At 37.2% G+C, this 20,760-nt stretch overlaps 1 protein-coding gene across 9 annotated transcripts in view; it reads left to right on the top strand.

The window, feature by feature from the left end:
• Ten-m (teneurin transmembrane protein Ten-m) overlaps nt 1-20,760 on the top strand; it is a 659,822-nt gene that overhangs the window by 554,763 nt on the left and 84,299 nt on the right. The window contains exon 2 of one of the 9 annotated variants that reach the window (XM_072020546.1): nt 10,747-10,819. The exons of the other annotated variants lie outside the window; for them this stretch is intronic. Within the exon in view, the coding sequence (XP_071876647.1) occupies nt 10,783-10,819 (37 nt within the window). The 5' untranslated portion in view covers nt 10,747-10,782. The remainder of the gene's footprint in view (nt 1-10,746; nt 10,820-20,760) is intronic. 9 annotated transcript variants of the gene reach the window in all.

Here is a 20,760-nt window from a genome sequence, read left to right as displayed (position 1 = left end):
TAGCGAATGAGATGAAATGAAAATATAAATGAAATTTTCTTAACGTCGTACCATCCATTGAGTGCAACCATTTTGTATAAAATTCGTTTCTGCTGTAAGGGCTCCGGGTAATCCGTAATAGGAGCATCCACCGTACGTTAATCTACTTTGGTTCAGCAGTAATCCTTCGAGACTTAATTGAAAAGCTCGATCAGAAAATTTGCTTTAATAATAGATTCTATTTTTCGTTTAGAAATATCCTATCCGTATTTAATCACGCTTGATCATGATTCATTCGCCTAACTGTATAAAATCCAATTACTGTTTAAAAATGAATACCATAGTTCAAGCTAATTTTGCAAAATAAGCACGGCTATTCGTTTCGGTTGAGTTTTCATTCGCCTAATACTTTTAATTATTTATCTCGAACTGTCAGGCACTGATCTAGAGACGATCGTGACCTGTAATGAAAACAGAAATGCGCGGCAACTGCAGATATATCTGCTCTCTAATTAAGGTTAATAATTATGTTCGGAGAAAGCCTGCCCCAGATCAGCTCCAGGGGGCTAAACCGTTCTCTCTCACTCTCTCTCACTCTCGATCCAAAGCCTGATTGATGTAACTGTAATGGCCTGGCAATTATACAATGAATTACCAGTTCGTTGATAATATCTGTATTAAGCTCGAAAAAGACGGACGCTAGTGGAATATATAATAGCATTGTTTAAATAAGTGACGATAGAACGATGAATAACTTGTATTGTAAAATTGAAACAACTTTTAAACAAGGAAAAATGTGAATATTGAAAGAGAAAAAGCATTGTTCCGTTGTTCACATCTTAAGCATTCGTGTAATTGAAGCTTATTAATGTTTGGATAATAGAAATTCAGTTATAATCTCAACAATCAGCTACCGACGGTAAATAAAATTTCATTCCTGTAAGTGAAATGTAGTTCAGATATTCTAAATAAAATCTCATCGGTACAAATGAATTTCAAATAAATAGAATCCTATCATACTCGTAGCACAATTTCCAACACTTTGAACTTACGAAGTAAGTCAGACAGATGTTCACCGAGAAGAAAGCGGATAAAACTGGAGGGGCTACGTATAACCTGAACAGGAAGCAGCACGAACGTTAAAAAAAAAAAGAAAGAAAAGAGAAGACGAGACAATGTACGAAATCTCGCAATAAGATGCAACTGGAGATAAGCTAGGACCCCCAAAGAGACTTCTCATGGAAGGTCGAGTTATTATTACGAATGACAGAGTTTCCGTGGTGCCAGGTGCCTCTGACAGATCAAAGAGATCGACCATCGTGATCTCCGAAAACGGGTACGTATTATTTTTCTACGGTGGAAAGGAGGAAAGGGAAAGACACCTTCTGTGATATTTCGCGTCTGTTCTCCCTTTTTATCTATATTTTGTTCGACGTCTGCTCGAGGTCGATCGAAGAACACGAAAAGCTGTTGGCTATGCTGTGCTCTGCCTATCCACACGTGCATCCTCTCTTTTGTACCACGAAAATTGGGACATCGTGTTCTGGTCAGGCACGATGCAACCAATCGATAGCTAGCGACCTGTGTACATGGCCATTCTCACCTTTCTGCGGGCCGTTCTCCTTTTTTAACGAGCCAGAAGAACCACTTTGTCCTCGAGGATGTTCCAGTGAACGATCCAACTCGGAGAATTTAAAGTGCTGCCTTCGTGAACGTGCTTTTACCGCTTCAGTCTCGGATTTATATGATTAGCATCGGTTTAGTTTTGAATGAAAATGTTTGAATCGTTGCGAGAGTGTTTATTTAATTGCTCTATCTCTGCTTGTTTTAAGGTTCGTGTAACGTTTTACTAGTTACGATGTATCAGGACGTTAGAAACGTATTTTACCGTTACCTGTCTGTGAAATAATACGACACGCACTACCAATCTTAAGAAAATTGATCTTAGATCGAAGACTGGCAAGTAAAAGCAATGATAGGTTGGATGAATTGAAATCGAAACTACCACCATTGTGCTGCAAACAAGGCGTAAATTTATGGTTCAACACACAAAATTGACAAATTTGCTATATCTCGTCCCATTGAAGTTCGTCCAAAGAATTTTCTGACAGTTTTGATTGTTGAAAACGGGAAGTAGTACTTGAATTTTATGATCGAGAATGTTATAGCTTTTTCTACTGTTTGAGCCTCCAGATAGCGTATTTTTACGATTCTAGATTTCGACGCGGCTTTGCTAGACTTTACGACTTTAAAACAAACAATCTACGATGTGTGCGCTATATTTTCCCCCCCTCTTCCCTTGCTGACGCCTGAGAATTTTGGGATTTATGTCTCCTGTCAACGATAACGAAATAGTTCCAACCTATATGTATTATATACATCTTGGGCTCCGAAAATATTGCGTCTAGTTGACAAGAAGTTATTGATCATTAATAAATATTGCATAATGAGAATGCTTCGTAAGAACAACTTTTATAACTTCCGATAAGAAAATCTCCTCTAAGAGATACATCATATCGATAACTTAAATTTATCTTTCTGTTTTGAAGTTCAGAAGTCTATAGCCTGAAATAAACTCCAGAAAAACTATCCCAAGCACTCGTATCTTTTCTTTTTCTAATATTCAATATCTTTTCCCTTTCTTGTTTTCATCAGCCACCTAATTCACATTTATGTAATATCAATTATGTAATATATATATATATAATTCCAATCCTATGAACAGTTCAAAAAGGATCTAAGTTGCAACCTCCAAAAATGAATTCGATCTATGCCAGCATTTACAAAAGATATTCAAGCTTCTTCGCCTTTCTTTCACAAGATGTCACGTTACAATACATTAAGAAAACTATCAATTAACCAGTAACAGCACAAGCTCTCAATAATTCATTGCAACCCTCTCAAACCTGAACCTGAATCCTGATACATCGGAGGACCACCAAGGAACTTTGAACATGACGTAACAATTTAGACTGGCCCGAGTGTCGTGTTTCGAATAACAGTCACGTGTACAAAAGAATCGCATCGGAAACTCAAGAGCAAGAGGGGAAAGACAAATTATAGGAAAAGCACGTTCGCAAGGGAGAGAGAGAAGTTAGATCTGTTAGTTTAGGGCTTGGCTCGGAAGAAACACGACACCGAGCGTTCAACAGCGTTCTCGAGCCATTAGCTATTTACGGAAACACCGCTGCAAATGGGGCGTTCGACAATTTTCGTTTTCGTCCCGTCGACGGAGAACTGGATGAAAGAACTATAGAGCTTTTTTTTCAGCTCTCCCGAACATCCGAAAGAGCGGAATATCAAACCATGGGTGAAAGGGTTGCGACGAAAGGTTGCTCCTTTTATTTCGGGACTCGCGTGGAAAACCGTACGTAACGATTGCCGTTGAGAACCAAGAGGATGGCCTCACCCTCTTTTTTCAACGTATCGACCTCCTTCCTTTCCTTTTCGCCTTCTTTTTCTTCTATTCTTCCACCGTTTTAACGCTCCATCGCATTGGAATCGAGACAGTTGTACCGTGCGACGAAAAGAGCCAAGCAGCTTCCCGACTATTTTTCTTAGGGCCATCGTCGCGGTAATTAGCACCGCGTACGCGTTTCTTCGAAGGGAATAAGCTTGACGAGAGTTGGAAGCGGCATAAAGCAATTAGTCGTGGTGTTTTGGAAAGAGCTCGGTGTAAATCTGTCCGATGTTTTACATTTGGTGTACTTTCTACCTTTACAATTGGTGGGGAAACGTTGTTGAATAATAACATAATTTTTAATTCACGACATTGGTCGGAATTATATAGCAAAACTATATACATATACTATAGTTATCAATTTACACTGTTGATCGAAAATAGTATAATTTATACCGCAACTGACACTACTGAAATCAGTTTCTCGGTTGTTCAATAAACGACATCCCTATAGCGATGTATCGATCAGAAAATTACGCAACGAGATTTTCGCAAGTGATACACCGTAGTTACGTATTAGAAGGGACAGCGGTCGTTCGATTCTCTCTTTTTGTCGCCTGGGTTTGCTCATAAATTTTTCAGGAAGCAGAGTGGTCCGATCGCGTGCGCTAATCTCGCAAGCAGATGCCACGCGATGCTTCGCAAAACCGATTACGGAGACTCTGACGAGAGAGAGTGGATCGGTCGTGTGTCGCGCCGGTAAAGAGACCCATGGAGGATGAAAGTGGTACTTTTATATCCATCAAACTGCCTATAAACCTGGCTACGGATAAAGCGACGTCCTTTCTAACACGGCTGGCCGCTCTTTTTCATCGAAAAGGACACTCGGATACCGTGACTAAACGGATTCCTCTCTTTTTCCCGGAGATCGTCGGTTTCATTGTTGAAACGTATGCACGCAACGCGATTACCGACCATAACTGACGTGACCTAAATACGTGAAGATATTTTCGGGATCGTGTATATAAGGGACATTCTTTGTTCTTCGCACGGTTGCATGGTATGTAACTATATCCGTGGTGCCTCGTTAGGTTAAAAAGGTGTACACTCTCGTTCAAAAATATTGCAACACCTTTGGTTTTATACAGCTAAGATGCGATAAATTATCAAACAAACGATCAACCGATCACGATAAATGGAATTACGATAGAAAGTTAAATAACACGAGTGCCAGAATCGGTTAAAGCAACGATCGTGAGACGTGGTGGATACGAATTGAGGAGGAGGAATTTTACTTTATTAGAGAAAAACGAAAGGATAATTACCATCGAATCTCAACGAGACTACCAAACATTTCGCCAAACATTGATCGTTTATGTCGTAACGTGTATTCGTCTTGTTTTCTCCGTTCATACAATGACTATAGAAACAGGACGAATGTAGTACATGTGTTACACCTACGCGTTACAAGCCGATACCTCAAAATTTCGATTTAAAATTGAAAGCATTTCATAAACATTCTATAAACAATCGCCGTGAAATAGCCAATCAACGAACAATTAGAAAATCAATAAAAAACTGGATGGTTTGTCAATACGAGAAATCAAGGGACGTATTTAATCTTATTGTCAGTTAACAAACAGAAGGATTGTTCGCGTTCGTAAGTACGTAGCTTGTCAATAAGCCTCGTTTAAACGGTTACGTGCCTTCGTACGGCTTGTCGTCGAATTAACGTCGATTAGTACGTCCATTAGGCAGACGTTGAACTGTCGTCATCATCGGTCAGCCAGCGTCAATGCAATTGCGAGGTCAAGCTAGGATTTGTATCGAGAGCTTACCTATAATTTGCTTTCGTCACTATGCGGGGGGTCGTTTCCGATTCCGACCCCGACAGGGGATTTAAACACGAGCTACTCAAATATTGAACTGCGTCCTGTTTCTTATCGTTGGAGGGAGTTGTGTATACTTCATGCGCCCCCAGGAAGCGGTTCGATACTCGGGGGTGGGGTAAGAAAGAAGGTAAATAGAACTGCGATACTTTCGCTAACCTGGTGCTTCTTTTCGTGAAAGAAATTGCTACTTTGTTACTGTATTGTACAATCACAAACCTTTTACGATATTTTATCGGTAGTACTCGCGACGCTAATTTGTCGAAGAAATACAATAGCACCGAACTTGAGAGAAAAGATTCAATAATATTTTATTAGGTTGGTCATAAGATTATCTACATTTTATCGAAGAAAAATGATAAAATCTATCCAATCAACGAGTTCAGTTATTTCGTTCCTCTATTAATCCTGCATAAAGTTCCTCTATAAATATCTTCTATCAAAAAGTTCAGATATATTTCTTACATGCTCCAAATAATATTTATAACATCTTTTGTAATTCATACGGTAGTGAAAGATGAACGAATTTATTACCTAATCCAATATAATTTCAATTAAATATTCCATAGCATACTATAATTTATGTTAAATTCTAATCACTGGCAAACATCATTCCAAACACACCTACCCTAACAACCTTGCCATCTAACCTCAAACCAAAGCACTCTGGCTCAATATCCCTTAACACGAGCATCGTTTCTTCACTGTCAAAATATCTGGCGAAGACAGTGATCCTCGTAGCTTTAAAACTCTGCTTATAGCATCGGGGAGGATTAATGGAAATGCACGTCCGACCGCAGGAGACGATAGACGTATGAGAAAGAGCCGGGGGCTCGGTTCAGGATTGATAAAGGCAGCTTTTAACCCTTAACTGGTATTCCGGCCTGGTAACGATGATATATGACGTGGCAGGATCACGCCTGACCTTGATAGCTGCCGGAACGAGGATAAACGGGACTATAGCTTTCGTTTCATCGGCATTCTCACGCGTTAAATATCGATCGTTTGATATATACGACGTCGCTTCGAACGCGCGTTCTTGTCCGCAACATCGTCCGATGGTTTGTCAGATCGCTATCGCCACTGAAAGACAAGCCGGTCATTCTGTTCGACGCTCGATGCACACGATGCTCCACGCGACGATGAAGTAATTGTCGATCCTCCAGGAACAGGTAGATTATATACGCGTGCACGCGTATTCAACAGGTGTCGTGCTAAGAACCACCTCATTTCCTTTACTTTTAGTTTTCTCTTCCCTTTTTCTTGTTGTTCATAGTCGCATCAAACGCTTGCATGGGCTATTAGCGATGCAAAGGAATGAAATGTTGTAATTATACAAGGTCATTCTCTCGCTAGAGGCCTCACTCTACGTGTGCACACGCAAATATTGAAAATAATTCGAAGCTTCTAGCGAGAGAAGTTTCAGCCTGTATCAAAACCTTTCTATAAATACATAGTACCATAATCGAAGCTAAAAAATGTTAGTGACACGAGGAAGAAATGTCACTTATAGGAATTTAATTTTATCATATATCATTATTTAGTTTTTAATGAAACGATCGAACAAAATGATTCAATATTATGTATACGTTTACTCAAAGTAAATACTTTAAGTAATTTACCAGTTATAATATTTGTAGTATCGTGAACGAGGGACCTGGGGGGTATCGGGCGAATTATAAACAAGCGGTTGTGAAACATGTGGGGCTAAAACAGAAGAGATGAGGCTAAGACGAAAGACAAGGGGTTGATAAGGGACATAAACGAATGAACAGCAGTGTTAGTCGAGAAGTCAGATAGTGTAAATCAGGAAGTTAGAGAGTGCGAAAACTGAGAAAGCGTTGGATCCGTGGTGACGAGAGTTGCAAATTAACTATCTAGTGGTCTTAATTATAATACGCTATTGTGATTAGTTCAGGTTAAACAACTATCGTTTCCTGTTTAATCAACATCTGTTTAATCCATTTATTGTAAATAAACTAATTGTAGTATAAGATCCTACAGTATCATATTTAATCGTAAACTTAATATCTGCAATTACACGAAGAACGTAGTACATCACCGAAAAGGCATGTGTTTTAAAAGAGAGTGGCAAAACTGATGCGAAACCCAAGGGCAATTTCTGTGGAATGGCAGCTCTTCTATCCTCGCAATTTCCCGTGGACTAACGATCACTTTTCGGCCTGTAATTATCGGTCCGTGGCATGAGTCATTGCGGTTCGGATTAGACTGTTACGCGAATCGATTAGCGATCTCGAGGCGAGCCACGATCATGATAATTCGTCGAGGTACCCGTCATTCTACCTGCTAGTAATGACCTTCGCCGGAGGGTCGAGTCATTCGTGGGAGGGTCGATCCTTCTCTTGTATCCGATCCACGACCATGAGAAAATAATACCGGCGAAACTTCTCTAAATACTTTTTAACGAACAATCGCAACCTTGTTCCTGAATAATGCGGCTCGTGATTCACTTGGGAAAAACAAACCCCCTGGATATATGATTCTCTGCATCATCGTTATTACTGTTATGGAAATGATTCTTTATCGAAATGTTTGAAATTTCATGGGAAAGAAATACCTTCGTTTCAAGAGGAATTTCGACTTTTATTTCAAGAGAGATTTGTCATTTTCATTTCTTTCTTTCTACACTTTTCGTTATGTGACTTGTTTATGGAATGTGAGAATGATTGATAGAAAGATTCAAAGATAAAATGAGAATCAAGCGGAGACTAAGATGACAGGAAAGATTAGAATTTAGATTACAATTTCTTACAAATTTGTATATTTCAAAAACAAGTGTCGTTTACTGGATATTTTGAATGTTAATGTAAATGGAATATTTCGCGTGTAAATTTGAATTTTATTTAAACAGCATAATTCAACCATTCTAAGCTTCCTGATAAATAAACCAATATCCAAACTCGTAAAAATTAGAATAAAGATAGCAATTTCTCTCATCAACTTCTCAGCATCTTTCAACCGAAATCGAAGGGAGGAAGCAAATCGTTGAACGAGACGAAAACCGTGGATGTTCGCCGGAAAGCCAATTAACGGAGGAAGTAATTTTGATTTACGTTGTGCTGGCCCGGTAGAACCGCGGGCGTTATCCTTTATTCCCAGAGCTAACGCTGCCACGGGAACCACTTTAAGGGGGATAAGTTATGTACGTGCTCGCGGTCACCTGCTACATCGGCCCTCGAGATGCTTTCGAAGCTCGTTGCGCGAGAGCAGGTGCATTGTGTGCGCTCGTCGTCGTTCGAACTTGAGGATCGCTTACGCCCGGCAACCCGCGCTCAACGAAATGTTCAAGCCGAGGCCGAAAACCGGCCGAAAGACAAAGGAGCCACGGGGGCTAGCGTAGTTGAAGCGTGCACGCTCTTCATTCCGCCTCTGACCTCGAGACTCCAGTTAACACAAGAGATGCCTCGGAATAATCGCACTCTGACTTTTTGCACGTCGAGTGTTTTCTCTTACACGTTAAGTGGAGGTTCTGTGTTCAGGTGAAGTGATTTTGTTAGGGAAAAATCGGGATAGGGGTTGCTTGGTTTCTCGTGCTTTGACTGACAACGTTTATGTAATTTTATATTTCTATATAATTAAGGAAATTCATCTGGTGAAGATTTCATAAATTCATACTTTTGTGATCGATGAAATCTCCCAGAAAGTTAGTTAAGAGATAGATACATATTTCGAAATGCAAATAAGAAGCCAATTGAGGAACCAAACATTTCGACGACTAATACTATTCACCCCCAAAATCGTTATACATAATACATATTATACAGGATATACATGTTATTACAAGTATTATAATACTTCCAGAGACATTTAAATTCGCTTGAAAGATTCATTTTTCGATCCATATTTTCTTAAAGCGCTAGTACCTTCCTCGAATATTTAACGCGCGGCTTGCACCGTTTTCATTCCGTCGCGGTAGAGAAGGAACCTCTTACCGCAAAATGAAAAAGCCACCCTCTTTTTCACGCGGCAAACCCGCGGGAGAACGCGCGTTCGTCTGAATTTTTTTGTCGCGCCATTGTGGTTATTCGCAAAGTGCAACACGGCAACACGCGCAAGAGGGTTCACATCCTGAATGTAGGATGGGGGAGAACCAGACACGAATTAACATCGCCAGGGGTTGCGTTTTAATCTGAGGTGTGTAGAATTCGCTCGCATGAGTCACAAACTCTTTCCACCGGACACCATACGGATTTAGATTGTCTTAGTACATATTATTGCTATTATTATTACGATTGCTATCAAGGCACACAGTCATATTGTCATTTTGTAAATTAGTGCCTTTTCTTACTTATTTTTATTACCACTCTCTTCTATAATCTGCGAGTTTCTTCTTTATGTGTACGTATTATGAGTCTCTCTCAGGAGCCTATTCTGGTTAACTCCACCTTTACATGATACAATAGAATTTATAAATGAATGCAGGCAATTAGCAGATTATGGATTTTTGTACAAATTAAAAAATTCGTTTTACGTATTAAAAGTTATAATGTATAATGGCTTTTATATGTTAATGTGCGTTTGTAAATTTTTCATAAATGCATAAAGATCCGTAGTTCAATAATTAATATCTATATCAGAGAATAAAAAATTTGTTTATCACTAGCAGATACTATAAATAATCACAAGTTTCAGCGTCATGGGGGTGAGAGCGCGGCGACTAGAACCTCTGTCACCCTACGTCATAGCATTCGCCAACCCTAAAGATTGATGGTGACAACGCAGGGGTAGGTTCAGTCATCGATTCGGGAGAGAAAAGTTTAAAGTTTCTCTCCCAAACACGTATTGCCTCTTAAATACACTTAAGCTTAACAACCATTTTTTGCGTGGATAGTGGAGATTTAACATTTTTACTGGAAATACGTTGATGACGAAGAAAGTTGGTAAAGCTGTATAGATGGTCTCGAAGCTTTCGTTGATCTTAGTTCTGATCTAAAATACTCAGCCGAGGAAAGAGATCCGAGATGTCTGATTTAAGATGTAAAGAAAGCATTTCTAAATATCTTTCATTATTGACAAAGTCTATTCGTGAATGAAGTTAAGAAAAATGGAAAAAAAAAATTGTATGTTCATTTGGAATCTTTACGAACCGATAAAACTTAATTACAAAGTTTGATCAAACATTTTATTTGTTGATAATTATCCACATTTCTGGGAATATTCGTCATGTTGAATCAAACAACAGTCGTCCTAGAAAATTTCACAAAATGTAGCAACTGATATCGCAATTTTTCATTCGCATAAATAATTTTTTAGTTAACTAGAATTTCAATAATATTTTAATAATAATGGACACTAATGAACTCTAGCGAAAAATAAGCAGTAGTTTCGAGGAACGTTTTGAGAATGTCTTATGACAAAGAGAAAAATTAAATGAGTTGGTAATTATATTACTCGTATTGTATGTTAATTTCTATGTTTCATCTTTTTAATTAACAAATGGTTTCTCTTTTGTTTCAGGTACGTACACACCATTTTAACATACGATGCACACTGATGCGCTCCACTAATACAGACACGGACGAGACGTCGTGTAAGTAAATTTGAAGGATTCTATACGTTCACAGGCTTCCTCTTTTTTTTTTATTTTCTTTAAATATTTTCCCTGATTCTGTACATTTTCCCCGTATTGATGTATTTGTTATTTGATAAAAATTTGGTATTGGGATTTTAAAAAGTATGGAAATATGGAAGTTATCGGTTGAAATGTTAAAGAAATTTAGTATGAGCCATTAACGTTGAACGAAGAATATTATCAAAAGTTTTCTTCGCTTCATTTAGCATTTTACACTCGAACGGTGGGTGAATCTGGATCTTTACTTTCGTAATATATTATAGATCGGGCGTAAATATTGCGGATATTAGAGCGGAAATGATACATTTTTCAAATAGCGCGGATTCTCTAAAGATATCGAACGTGGAATTTAAAAATTTGTGAGATAATCTATACAACATATATTATATCTTCAGCATTAAATCCTTAACTTTCAACAATCTGTATAGATACGACAATCGAAAAATTAATATTAGAAGTTTGTATAAATACTGTAACTTAATTAATTAGAAAGAGAATTTATATTTTTTTACACTGCAATATTGAAAATCATATATTACCTATATTTAATGCAGTCCAAAATTTCAACAAGTTAATATCAAAGTAATAATATCTAACTAATATACATATAATAGATAATAATATTTATTGAAATATATAAATACAATAAAACAGTAAGAAATAAAAAATGTACTAAAAAAACAAATGAATGACATAATGAAACGATTACACGTTACTTCATCATTCTGACTCATAGAATAAAGAATTATATATAATAAATGAAAATAAGAAGACGAAAGCACATACATTTTGAATTAAAAACTCTAATTTCAGCCCTTTGGCATATGGAAAGTGACAAGAATAGAAATAACTTCGAAAATCGCATAATCTCAACCTATATTTTATATAACATCAGTACCGGATTTCTCTTTCTAAGAACCATCCTCACACGATCATCTGGTTACCTTGTTTATTTATGGGTCGTTTAAACACCGACCAATGATTTTCCAAGGTTCGCGCAAACGAGTTTCATCTCCCACGACATGTGGTTGAGCCGGTCGCTTTAATGTTAAAATGATTTTACGGTTTTGACTTAGCCCTTGCCGTATCCCTGCTTCGATTTCTTTTTAAGTTCCTCGGGAACGTCAGAATTCACGACCTAATGTCTTTTTAATTGACACGAACGATTATTCGATGTACTATCCCGCTTGCAAGCTGATTTCCTTCTTCGAAACAATTTGTAATCGTTCGCGGGATTGTCAGTTTTTTGAAATTCAATATAAATCCAATACCATTAAACCAAATATATTTGCTGTGTTTCCCGCGAAACTACGAAACATTCTAAAAGAATCCGAAAATATCAATCAAGGTAAATTGCTTTTTGTTATTCCCCCTTTTATATTTCTTTTTAGGGAAATCAAGAATATTCATTCAATAAAAATTGTTCAATAAAAAAAAAAAAAAAAGACAGCAGAAGGAGGAAAATTTTATTAGCAATAATCAACAAGCCAATTGTAATTCATTTTCCTGGCATACCCTCCCAAAAAAAAAAAAAAAAAAAGGATAAAATAAATAAACTACAAATACTACAGGTTTCATATCGTAATAAAAGTATAAAAGAATATCTTTCAAGATAACAGATTTAACTTTTTCTTCTCGAAAAAAAAGAATTCGTTTCATTGAATGAAGAAACGTAGTTAGGTGCAAAGAATTGCAAGAGGTTACTAGATCCACGTGACTGAGAAAGCAGGGTCTTTCTCGCAATATTATTCTACGTTATGGTTGAAAGGCGAATAAAGTCCACTTTCGAGGACATCGAGCAAGGAATACAATCGAGCTAGCACTTCCGCAACAAGCCATTGTAGGCTAAACGGGCGAGCCTCTTTAAATCTGGCCTGCTTTATAGAGAATTTTACCTGCTTTCAATCGACCATTTCACATGAACGTTTCGCTATGTTAAATCGAGTACCGAAGCTGTTTGTGCAGCCGTCCCGCGTTTATCCGAACGAGAATCACCTGGAGAGTCCAAAGACTTGTCCTTACTCAGTGTTTATCGAAGCAATTTTCTGCTAACTGAGCCAAAATAGCCCCATTACGAATGTCCAAACCACTTTTCTGGTATACTTAACCCCCACTTTGTTTATCTTTAACTCCTATAGTTATAATTATCCTGATTAGACTATATTATATTGAAGTAACTATTTGAATAATTTTGGGAAAATTGGAGGTTTTTGTTCGATGAGCTTAAGTAATCGTTGTTTGTATTGTTGTTTTTGGAGATTAATGGGGAAAAATGTATAATGGAAATGTATAATTTATTATTATTTAATTATTTATTCATTTAAAGTCGCGCTTAAATGCAGAATGTTTTATTTATACTTCCGGACAATATGAAAATAAATTACTGAAATCGCGAAAAATTCCTGAAATAAAAATTATTTTTGCGTCAGCTCAACAAATTCAGATTTGAACAGCTTAAATACGATCGTCGCACGGCAATGCAATTTTCCTTCGCTATTAGATATCGTGAATAGCATAACAAAACTTTGCCCCTACATTTCGTTTCCACCCTGTTCTATAAACTTAATTCATCGAACATTCTTGTATCCTCTATCCAACGCAACATCTTACAATCGAACGTAAATGTGGCTTTTGATATAATCGAGACATAGCAGCTATCGTTAATAGTAAAAAATAGAAAGTAGAATGGTAAGAAATTCGTGAATCGTCAAATACGTTGTATCGTATTGTATTACAATGCGTTGTTTTCACATCACCGTCATCATCATATTATTATTATTATTTATACGCAAATGTACACATATATCTGTCTAACACAGGCAAATATAGCGTCGATCGAGTTGCATAATTTAAAAAGCAGACAACAACTGCTATGGAAATGCTCCGTTATTCGAAGATAAACGACACGCGATTCACTTTGACTAGTGTGTTCGCTTTACACGAGCGAATGAAGGCGATAATCAGATTTCTGTTGGCGTAATCGTTTCGCCCGGCGTCGAAGCTTTCCAGCGAACTATCGCGGCTCTCTTCGTTAAGGTGGAATGAAAGCTAACGCTATTTTCCAACAACTAACAGGGTGGTCTCGTCACAGACCAATCAACCGCTGCTCGCTTCCGAATAGCCCCTTGAGGTACCTAAAATTACGAGGTCCGAGACTGGGCTCGGCCTATCGGTCTCCTAACGACTCAATTTCCCATCTACTATCTCCTATACACTCATCTAGTAGTCGTCCTCATTCTTCGTTGTTTGTTTTTCCAATTTTCCGCAGACCTGGTAAACAGATAGAAAAAGATAGATGGAAAATGAAAAGAAGGAAGTCGTTCCTGACAAAGGTATTTCTCTTGTATTTGGGTTCCCAACTTGCACGATGATTCTTAATACTTTTATTTATAACTTTTATTTATAATTTGGCTCGTCGCTTTACAATCGACTTGAGATCATACAATGTTGATATGAATTGAGAATACGTTTAGAATAATTTTAATTTAAAATAATACGCACACATTATCAGAGTAATGTTAATTTCGAATGACATACTCAATTATAATAATGGCAAACGAGATAATGTATGTTTTATGTGTTAATGATATAACACTGATTTTGAACAAATCGCGTATTATTTGATCTCAAAGTCTTGAAAAAGATTGAGGAACACTGTTCAAAACCAACAGTGTGACATTCGGAGGCTAAAAGGGACTAATTGTGTCTACGGAGAAATTAGGATTGCCGTCGAGGCGTACTTCAAACATCCTCTCCGAAAAGGAAGAATCCCTTTTTCAGCTCAGACGCTAAAAGATATCCCTTCTGATAGGTAGAAAAAATACTGACCCAGCAGGAGACACGGCGCGGCGTCTGGCGTCCAGGAGGGCCAAAGCTCTATTGTCCTGTATTCAGGCGCCCCGTCAGGACTGTTTAGGCTTTAAATGCAAATTCAGAACGAGGACAATACCTGCCACGATTGCCAGGAACCGTTCGCTTTGGGTGGCAAATGTAATGTGTACAACAGACACCAAGTATATACATAGAGAACATTGCAAAATGAAATCTTAGGTAATCTGGAGAACCCGTAAGGAAGAAACGATTTTTATTTTATTTGCCTTTATTTTACAATCAATTCTCGTTAGAGAATTTTAAGTAAATTTATCTGACGTGGTACTATGACATGATTAATAAGTGTTTATAATATGTTTGAATCTAGTGCTTAGGTCTAAAGTGTAATGTCTTTTTAGCCTGCGGATCTGTTCCGGCGTGTCGGGTAGTTGAGTAATTAGAAGAAACGATGGCGATCTTTAGCTTAAAGAGACCGGCGTGTGCGCCACGTGTCACTGGTCACCGATAAACAGCAAACACATCCAGCTCCATAGTAAAGAAAGCAATTGAAAAATAAAAAAAAAAAACAAAAATTCTGCATTCGTATTAACACGTTGAAATACAGTGACTCTTATTAATATTAAAACCACTATTATCGAATTGAATTAATTGTTCTTTGATATTTGATTGTTCGAAAAACTCGTAGCAAATTTAACAATTGAAAGGTATTGTATTTTTCTAGAATATTAAAATTTTATTAAATAATCAATGCATCATTTCTTTTATGATAACGTCGTTATTTAATTTATAACGCTTTACACTCAACAACATTTTATAACACTATTATAAACAAATATAAAGTGTCTAAAAATTAGTAAGAGTCACTATGTACACGATATATTACAAAATGAAATCTTCTCTTGGAAGGAAATCTGTACTCGTCAGGAAGAAATGGTGGCAGTCTGTGTACCACGTGCAGTTCACCGGTGACCGGGAAAAAGAAGGCCGCTACGTGACGAAGAACAATCGTAGACAGATCTAGGAACAGATGGATCGACGATACCGCGACCTGAATCTGACCAGATGAAATCTGGTAACACTCGGCACGTTCTGGTGTAGAATAAGATAAAACCTATGCAGTGCGCAGCTTTTTAAAGCTTGAAAAGTTTCGTCGCTTCTGCTAGATAACGAATTGTGCGGACTAAAGGAAGCTGCAGGACGCGTACCGGAAGAATGCTCGGTTGGAAGGATTTATTATATTTCATTTTGTAATAGTGAAGATTTGTACGAAGCTTCATTTTCAATGTCATGGGATCTTGGGTTTAATCAGACGAGCTTGTATAAATCGATTTCATTACGCGGTGATGAATTTTTAGAATCAGTGTCTATGAATGATGATTTATTCAATATTTCCCATATTTGGTTGTTTTGAAGAAAATCGTATTTTCTAAATCTCAGTTACTCTCTAATCACGAGACAAGTTTCTTACAACACGTTCTTTGTTTACGTAGGATAAATCTATTCAGAAAGCTAGAAAGTACATTTGTGGTTATGGTCATTAGCCAGGAACCTGCCCTTTTAAATAACACTCGAACCACCAACGATAACATAGGATTCTTCCAAGTTAACCCTTTTAGAACACTAATTGCTTCTAATGCACGTTAACTTTGTGATTAGATAATACAGTAGGTCCCCAGAAAATTTTCAAACAGTTCTTTCCAAGTATCCTAAAAATAATAAAGCTATACTATTTGAAGAAAATACACGTTTTGTCTTAAGAGCACAGAATGTCATTTCTGTTCTCGTATTTCGCGGCAAAGAATATTTTCTGAACTAGGCTGGACATCTTCACACTTTCCTCAGTCACAGCTGGAATTGTTTGCGTTAAGAAGTGTCGTGTTCCCTCGTGGTCCATCTGGATGTCGGGTCAGGGATCATGCTTCGGGTTCGCAGGATGTACAACTCGTACGTGACGTGATATTTTGTTTCCTTTAGACCTTCGCGCTTCTAATATACCGCTTTCTTATGGCCAGTTTAAAATAAAGTTGGAATACGCAGTACCGCTATGGGTACGATATTTGGACAATTCGACTAACTACTTACTTATATAGAGTGGTCCGTAATGTTTATCGAGTGTTAAAATTGTTTATCATATTCTTATCTCGTGATCTTCATATTTATCGATCATAATTATCGATTATAATTCATATTTATCAGTGGTGTTGTAATAAACAAGTTAGCGATATTGTACAGAATATATCATACGCGAAATTTTCCAACATATCCTACGAAATTGTTTTGAAATAATTTCTACTGTTCGATAATATAAAACGCATTATTCTGTCAACAGCGTTTTCGAAATAAAAGAAACAAAGAACGGAGATATAGGTATAAAATATATTGAAATAACAATCACGATTTAAATTAATTCACTCGTTTTATCGTAACGTTAAATAATAAACCACGTACCGGGATAATAAAACATAAGCAATTATGTATAAAAATATCATAAATGAATCATTTTTAATCAATGGGGAAAAAATAGTCACGTTATACAGAACATACATATAATACATCTCTTCTTTTTATCATTCTTTTAATTCTATAATATTTTCATGTTTTATATTAAATGTATTATATTTCACTGAACGATAAATCATTAATAATCATAGTGAAGAGTTTTATTCAAGAGTTAACAATCGGATTGTAGAAATCAAAGAGCCTCTTTGCAGAGTGGGAAATCCAAGGAAAGAGTTCTACTTTGAGTATGGGGTGCTAGTGATCGATGGCAGTATCGATTGGTATCAGGGGGCAATATCATACCCGAGGGATGTAATACAGCTGCACTTGGAGAAATTGCTAATCCCCCACGAACCCCGTTCCTTCGATACCCTGTCATGGTATTGCGTTTGTTGTTCGCTGTATTTTGCTACACGCTGGAAATTTTCATTACCCTAAACGATTATTTTCCTATAATATTTTCATGGCACTACTCGTTTATGAACTCTGATAAAACGTACAGTATCGAATTAAATGAAAATTAAATAGCGCTTTCACTCGACAATTTTTATAAATTAAGAGACATCAGTTATTCATTTATCATTATGTTGAAGATAATATTTAAAAAATTGCTATATTATTAACGCGCTAAACTAACTACGTTTACGTGGCAAATTTTTTACAGTTTTTAACATAAATATCACTCGGATTTCAAATAGATTAACAACTTTCTGAAAATTTACCGAATGTCCAACTGGACAAATTGTAAATTAAATAATAATAATAAAAAAAATCTTTCTGAATATTCCTTAAGTTTGGAACATATGGCCAGCGTTTAAGGTTTCAGAAGCCAGACATTTATCTCGATGAAATTATTATATAATATAATAGGCACGTACCTGGTGAACTCAAGATGTTTATTAAAACACTGCAAGTTCGTGCATATAATCCAAAGGATCTGTAACGATGCATTTCGCACTTATCAGATTTAGACAGAGTTAATTCGTAAAATTTAAAATGCCACACCTGTTCGAAACCATTTAAACTCTCTTGGCGAATGTTGTCTCCGTGGAGATCGGGGAATCTTTATCGGAATCCGCCCTATTCCCTTAGCACATTCGGATATCACTGTGGCTGACGTACGTGTGCGTTAATGCTCGGTGTTTTGCGTGGTTTGATAGGAGTGAGTGTCGGAAGAGGGAGGATTTAAGGACCCCTCTCTAGCATTCGCGCGCGTGCAATCGTCTGAGTATGCGTAGCACCGGTGAAATCTTCGTCACGCGTACGGCATAGCATAGGTGCGGGCCCCACGTCTCTGTTTTGGTCCGTGGAATCACGCAAACACCCACTGCGAATACCGAACGAATGCCTGGCATCGGCCGATGCGCTCCAGAAGGGTGGTAATCCGATCCGGTTTCCGGCAAGTCGGGGCTTGCGCCCCGTAAATTTCGTATTCCATCCGCCCGCGCTGTGTCTATCATTCGACTCTCTATTATCGCGTTTTTCACCCCTTTCCCTTTATCTTCTACTCCCTCCTTCCTATACCTTAACCCTTTACAGCCATGAATTCAACCATCTTAGCTCTTTACAACCTGGATTTATAACATAGATTTTGCTCATTTCTATCTGTATTGTTATAAAACGACAAATTTCAAAAATATGTGAAGAATATATATAGTATATCGTCAAGAAAGTTCAGTTTCGCGATAGAAAGAACAATGGGAAAACGAATGAAACTACAGATCTTGATAATACTATTATGGATTAAAACGTTGAATTAAACACCGTACTGTGTAGTCATTAAAATGTGTTAAATGATCGACTTGTTTGTTATAAGTGAAAATTAATGAGACGTACAGACGTCTGTAGAAAAATGAAATATGATTTTTGTTATATTTTTAGAAAAAGTCAACGACTTTGGATGCTTGGAAAGTACAAAACTAGAAGTAAAAAGTAATTAAGGAAACATATAGATAGATAAACGATCGTGTACATTATGCAATAGTAGTCGTCGTAGTACCCGTATTCAGAACAAAGCCTAAATTTGAAGCCGCGGATCTGCCGGACATTTGACCGAAGGTGGACTTAGCCCCTTTATCGAGCGAGAACATACGAATCGAGGGTTGTTGTGTAAATGGAGCAAGGAAAAAAAGGGAAGGAAATGCGTGAGACGTAATGGGAGGAAAGGAAGAGGGATGAAAAGTGTTTGGGAGGAATATGTACTTTCGGGCATTTGATCGAGATTTGTGATATTGGGGTCGTTGAATTAAAGATACAGCGAAGGAATTGAGGATATAAAATTATTTGTGGGATGTGGAAGGCATCTCTGGGAGTAAAAGTAATGTTTATACATACAAATACACGTATTACAGTTCACAATTTGAAAAGGAAGGGAGAACGATGGTACGAACACTTTTTCTTAAATCTACTTCAGAATTAATATCATTTATGTCATATTCTTGCGACAAACGAACTTATGACAGCAAATTGTTTGTTTCTTAAGAATTAATCGTCATTTTTTATACGTTAATCGTGTGTTTAAGAAAAAGAAACAAGTAAAATTTATCAGTTTCGTTCCTGAAAGACTCGTACGTGAATGATAGGTCGTCGATACGTTTCTTACGAATTCCTGGAACCGAAGAAGCCGCCAAGTTCGTTACGTTCCACAATTTAAGAGCTTAAAAGATATTATTATCAAGGTATTCGTTCGATGATACTTTCCTGAGCCCATCAAGATTCGTCAAAACTAGTCGGAGAGCATTTTAAATGCAAAGAGGATGGGATGGATAGGATGACTGTCGAAGTAGGAATTTCGAAGTGTGTCTAATTGGTTGAAAACTTGTCACGCGGCATCGATCTCGATGTTCAGCTGGAGCTTGGTATGATTAATGGAACCAAAGAAAAAAAGGAGGAACATGCACCTCTAATGCGTTTCGCCGATGATCTAGCTTCACTCTATGACACGTAACTGCCCTTTCCAGATGAGAAAAAATTCAATATGCCCGAAACACACGCGTCTATCGTTAAAGGGCCCTTTGTGTCGACAGAGCTTCTCTTTCAGCCTCGACATTAATTATAAATTACGACGTGTTTGGGGAAACATGAATTTTGAATACCAAATAAGGACTATAATTTACAAGTTAATACGGCTAATTATAACGACGACAGTAGAATAGATCGTTAGTAGCCGTATTTGTAGTTTAAACAGAGTATCCTGGCACAAAAGTTTGAAAATTACGGTTGTCGTATCGAAGGGAGATTCTTCTGTAATTTTTGTTTCATTTAACGTATGTAGGTTTTACCCATCTATCTTCTCGAATTTGTAACTTTCTATTCCTCTGCTTCAGAATTTCTTGAAATTCAAAAATATCGAGAGAAACATCACGTCGAGCTGTAAAATTAATCGACACGTTATAACGATCCAAAAGTGTTAGTCATCGATTAAAGTTCAATATCGATGTTTTTTTTAATAAATTATCAGCTATAAATAAATCGTCGATACCATCTACAATTAATTGCTCGATAATTTCAGGTAACCGCTCAACTAAGAAAAACATGAGAGAAAACAAGAATGAAAGGATTGTTTTAAA

The sequence above is a fragment of the Bombus fervidus genome, chromosome 17 (assembly GCF_041682495.2).
Source record: "Bombus fervidus isolate BK054 chromosome 17, iyBomFerv1, whole genome shotgun sequence".
Classification (NCBI taxonomy): domain Eukaryota; kingdom Metazoa; phylum Arthropoda; class Insecta; order Hymenoptera; family Apidae; genus Bombus; species Bombus fervidus.
The sequence above is the reverse complement of the archived record's forward strand: the minus strand, read 5'-3'. Positions and strand labels throughout refer to the sequence as shown.